The sequence below is a fragment of the Phalaenopsis equestris genome, unplaced genomic scaffold (assembly GCF_001263595.1).
Source record: "Phalaenopsis equestris unplaced genomic scaffold, ASM126359v1 Scaffold223028, whole genome shotgun sequence".
In the NCBI taxonomy this organism is placed as follows: Eukaryota; Viridiplantae; Streptophyta; class Magnoliopsida; order Asparagales; family Orchidaceae; genus Phalaenopsis; species Phalaenopsis equestris.
In genome coordinates this window covers 45,830-51,267 of record NW_018241165.1, presented here as the reverse complement: position 1 = coordinate 51,267, position 5,438 = coordinate 45,830, and the positions used below count along the sequence as shown (strand labels likewise).

The following is a 5,438-nucleotide window of genomic DNA, read 5'->3' as shown; positions in this document are numbered from 1 at the left end:
TTAGCCTTTGATCTGTCCCTTTTCGGCTTTGTTGGGAGACAACATCTACAACTTTGGTGAATTGTTAGCTCACCCTGTTGTAAGTTTGATTTTTAAGTGGTGATTTTGGTATTGTTTGTTTTCTTTTGGGTAGTTTTTATATGCTTGTTGGAATCTGATGGCCTCCTTAAGTTGGAATTAACATATACTTGCTGCTTCCTGTTTGACTAAACCTTATTACCTAAAAGTCATTTTATTATTTTATATTATTTGCCTTAGTAGCCAGGACATGGAGATTTATAAATTTTATCAACTATAGTTTGACCTAAAGAAAATTTTTATAAGATGGTGGTGAACCTGCAATGCTTTAGGGTGTAGAATGTTGGCTTATAAAAGATAAGCATAAAACTAAGTTAAATTTTGCTAAGATGAGAGTGCTTAGGTGGATGCGTGGCTTGACTTATAGAGACAAAATGTGAAACAAACATATTCGTGGAAAGGTAGCCCCAATGGCAGACAATATTAGGGAGAGCTGTCTTAGATGGTTTGGTCACATTAAACATCGACCATCTGATGATGCCGTTAGGAGAGTAGACGTGTTAGATTTGGCTTAAGTTAAGAAATGTAGAGGTAGACTTGGGCATGTATAAAAAATGATTTTAATTTATTAGAATTAAATGAAAATATGACACTCAATAGGACACACTGAAGAAAATGACCACTTAGTGGGATAAAGGCTTGTTGTTGTTCTTGTATTAATTATAGTTTGACTGTATACATTATGTTGGAAAATGTTTTGGATTTAGAATCTATAACATATTGAATACAAGGTATAGTGAAATAGATTTATTTGGGCATATGCAATGAAGCATGAAAAAAATTGTGAATAGATAATTAATGCAAAAAGAGCGAGAACAAAAAGAGGAGACCAAAGGGAATTTTGATAGAAGTTTTGCAAAAGGATTTGTGCCAAGTAGATTTAACACCTGAAATAACACTTGCAATTTTTAATGAATAATTGGGATTCATCAAGTCAACATCAAATAGTTGGTGGTAAGGATTTACAATGGTATCAATAATTATGATCTCTTGTGATAAACTAATTTTGTACCTCTCATTTACAATTTAACATGAATCTGCTATCCCACATTTAGACGCTGGTTCTTTTCTTTTATTTACTTTGACGGAGCTTGGCATTGCTGGCAATGCATCTAAAATTGCTAAGATCCTGTTCATCAACTTCTGATTGAGCCATACCATAGTTGGTTTTTCCGTGCCATTCTTTCATTATTAACTTGTTAGCAGTGCCATGTCTCTTTTGTGAATTAGCCTTAAAAGAAATATATGGCATCCAAGAGAGCTTTAGGATCCAAATGATGATGATGAGGCATAACTGAATTGGGGATGATTGGTGCCCGATGATGAGACATAATTGAATGGGAGATGGATTGTGCCCGAGATTATTGTGAGAACTCTATCCTGAATCCAAAAAGGCTTTGAAATCCAAAAACCATTAAAGCACTAAATTTGCCATACTTCGCATCAACCATGTTTTTTTTTTTGTTTTCTTCTTAAACATCAAAATTTCCAAGTTAATATCTGCAACTCAAGTACTGCTTCAATATAACCTCATGCTAAGTTGTGTCATGCCGGATAGGAACTTCTGAATTTTTTTCCAACGTGTACTTGTCCAAGTTTATAAATTTTGGCTGCTTTTGCAGATCAAAAGTCTTATAGGAACCAAAGCAGAGTGGATTTATCACATATTGCAAGCATTCAACAGTGGCAATTTGGGTCTCTATCATGAACTTTGTGGCGTTCATAATGCTGCTTTGAATGCACAGCCAGCACTTACGGCCAATGAAAAGAAGCTTTTGGAGAAAATAAATATACTATGTTTGATGGAAATTATCTTCAGGTATAATCTTTCAGACCATTTCAGAGTTTTTAAATTAACATGTACTGATAGATGACATCTCAGTGCTCCTTTTAGTGCGAGTATGTGTTCACCCAAATCTATTCTGTTTTTATGTTCCCACTGTTTTCATCAGTCGGCCTTCTGAAGACCGCACAATTCCTTTGAGCGTCATTGCTGATCGAACTAGACTTTCTATAGAAGACGTGGAATATCTTCTCATGAAGAGTTTATCCGTAAGTTTGTGATTCACTTCTTTCGAGTTTACATGAACTCTAATCTCTTTATATTATTTATTGGACTTGAATAAATTTCTTGGCATCACTCTGCTCTTCTGTTTTGTGTCTGTAGGTTCGTCTTATTGAAGGAATAATAGATCAAGTTGAAAGTAGAGTACATGTCTCTTGGGTGCAACCTAGAGTTCTGGGAATTCCACAGATCAAATCTCTTCGTGATCGTCTTGATAATTGGCTTGGAAAGGTGAGAACAACATTGCTGTCAGTGGAAGCTGAGACGCCCGATCTCATGGCTTCATGAGAAACGATCACATGCAATAATGTATCTCTTCATGTAACAATCTCTGGTGAAAAGGAGGGCAAAAACAGTAGGGAATGTTAATGTTGGGCTCTCCTGCTTCCAGGACATTATTTCCCTTTTACTTGGGGCACATTTTTTTTCTTAATCTTAAGATTGGTTTTAGGTTAAAAGGAACCTTTTGTATCCTTTACCAAATTCATGAACAACTTGTCTAAACTTGAAATATACGACTACAGATGCAGGAAGAGCAGACTAACTCCTACTTTTTGTTTGTGGATTAATTGCTGGCTAGCTGAGAATTCGTTTTTCAATTGTGTAGAAACTACCTTTTGTTTCAGATATGGAATTATTTGGCATGCAAGTGTTATGGAAGGAAACCGGTATATATGTTTTTTCTGTTTTTGTTAGTATTGGATCTGTTTTATTTCTTTTTTTTTTTTAAATATATAGTTTAGAAATAGCGAGAGCATGAATCAGGCTTTTGTAATGATCTGCTTTTATCTATGTATTTTAATGATTAATAAAGCTAAACTGTTTGTGGTTTTTTTTTTTTCCTTATTTCTGTTTCCGAAATAACAAGGTTTGCTGGTAGCACTGTTCTTTCTCGGGCACGTTTTCTGCACAAGTGAAAGTTGTGTTATTATATTTTTGAAAAATAAAGCACCTAAAAATTATCAAATAGGTCCTGAAGCAATTTACAATTTATACGTACTTTATTGAAAAGATTTTGAAACGTGAGCATTTTTTAATTTTTGCGTGCTTAGTATTTATACATTCAACAACTTAATGTTGCTATTTATATTTTTACATGTTAAATATTTCATGCCATATTAAAAATATCACTTTCGAAAGAAATATATTTTTTTTCCTACATAAGGTGGCGTAAGATGTAAAATATATAAGAATTTAGGACCCATTTGGGGCAGCTTATAAGTGGGGGCGTTTTTGAAATTGCAGCGGTACTGTTTGGATCACTAGGTTTGACCGTTTATCCAAAAATGCGTACATGTTTTACACTAAATGCAGACCATGAGTCGAACCCTATTGTCGACCCGGAAGACGTGTTTTTGTATGTAAATAAATTTTATATATTTTATAAGCTGCCCCAAACGTGCACACAATTGTATTTATATAAATCTTATATATTTTATAGGAGAAAAATTTTAATATAGAAGATAAATTTTATAGAAGTTACTGTCCAGGTTCCCTTCAATAAATTTTGTAGATGCGAGGATTGTGCGCGAAAGATAAATTGAGGTGGAAACCTAAGGGCCCGTTTGGGGCAGCTTATTTGTGCGTTCAACATTCTAAAAAAGCCGAGCGCACGTTTGTTTCACTCGTTGGCTTGGTGGTCCGAAATGACGCTACGGGTATCCTTTGCTAATTGCGGTTGCAGGATAGACCCCGCGGTTCGCATTCCAGTCGAACTTAATTACCTCAAGCCCGTTGATCCCGTCCCTGATCTTGTCTACCTTTCTCCTCTCCCGATCTCATTTGTGTTTTAGTCGTTCTCCCTTGTTTTCCCTCACCCGTATCTCACGTGATGCTCCGGCTTTATCCATAAGTTAATGCGTTTTGTTGATGCCTGTGTTGGATCTATGTATTGTAGCGATCTTTGATGGATTCGTTCATATGAGGTGTTATTTCATTCGTCACTGTGTTCGATTTTTTCGCCCTTGTGTTGGACTTATCGGCTTTGGTGATGCCTTGTTGAGGATTGATCTATTATTCTTATGTCAATCCATTATCATTATGTGTTGGATCTACCAGGTTTGGAGATGCACGTGCCCTCAGTTCTTCTACAAGTTCAGACCCCCAGTTCTTGTTTAGTTCAATATTTTAATTATAAATGTGATGGTTTTTACTTTAACTTTATTTACATTGCAATTTAGGTCTGTTGTAATGTTAAAATGTATTGAGAAACATAAGATCCAAAAAGCGCTATGCTTTCTACAACAAAGTAACAATCACATTCAATTTCGTGGATGAAAATGTAGTCCATGGGGTTGAGTGCAAATAAATAGGGAAATATACTTTGATGGACGTAGAATTGGAGATTTTAGGGTGATATACTAAAATCTCCAATTTGGTCTAGTTGCTTGAAAATTAAAGCGAGATGTTAGCACTCAGGGGAGGGAGAAGTGGGAGTACTAGAGTGAGAGCCAGTATCATCTCAGCATAACCACGGATTTAGGGACCAAACTCTGGACTAACAATTGTTCTTTATGCACTCGATAAATAGTAAATAATAGGATTGCTCCTATTTGACACATATAATACTTAATTTATCTCATTGATATACATTATCTTATTCACTACATAAGAATATTAGTTTTTAACGTCTCAAAATTCTCCAAACCAAATCATCCAGAAAGGGTTATCTTTAAAATTAATATTTTTATTTACGAGTAGTTATTGGTTGTTTTAAACATAAGAATTACATTTATGAGTACTTGTTAGAAAAATCACTTAAATCGATCTTCTGAACTAAGGATTGATAGTAGTAGACTAGAATTAACATAAGGGATATCTTACCTCACTTCTTTATGGGATTGATAGTGGGGGGTTTTAAAGAAAGTCATATATTACTTGAAGCGATAAGTACACTTGCGTGGAACCTCTAGTGTATGAACTATTTTATATATTTTTAAAACATTTCGATTTTGTACACTAACTACTTAACATAATTTGGGTCAAGTTTTTGTCATATTTTTTGAAGCTAAATTACTGGGTAATTTCGGGACGGAGCAAGTTTTTAACACTTTTTACTGAGGATTTAAATTGACATAAAACACGCAGAAAACAACACACATCAGGGGCGCATCAAGTTTTTGGCGCCGTTGCCGGGGACGCGACGGTAAGAACTTTTGGAGAATTTTAGTTTAATGTGTAAGACTTAGATTTGGATATTATAATATTATTATATAACGTGTTTAATTATTGTATGTTTATTTTCAAAATGTAAAATAGAAAAAATATTTTTGATATCTATTATATTAGTTAAGTC

General features: G+C 34.5%; 1 protein-coding gene across 1 annotated transcript in view; it reads left to right on the top strand.

Moving 5' to 3' along the window:
- The window catches only part of LOC110037656 (26S proteasome non-ATPase regulatory subunit 13 homolog B-like), a 22,814-nt gene extending 19,987 nt beyond the window's left edge, over window positions 1-2,827 (top strand). Inside the window, exons 3-6 of the mRNA XM_020742355.1 lie at window positions 5-79; window positions 1,701-1,897; window positions 2,031-2,130; window positions 2,246-2,827. Coding sequence (XP_020598014.1) covers window positions 5-79; window positions 1,701-1,897; window positions 2,031-2,130; window positions 2,246-2,431 — 558 coding nt within the window. The 3' untranslated portion in view covers window positions 2,432-2,827. The remainder of the gene's footprint in view (window positions 1-4; window positions 80-1,700; window positions 1,898-2,030; window positions 2,131-2,245) is intronic.
- Window positions 2,828-5,438: the final 2,611 nt, after the last annotated feature.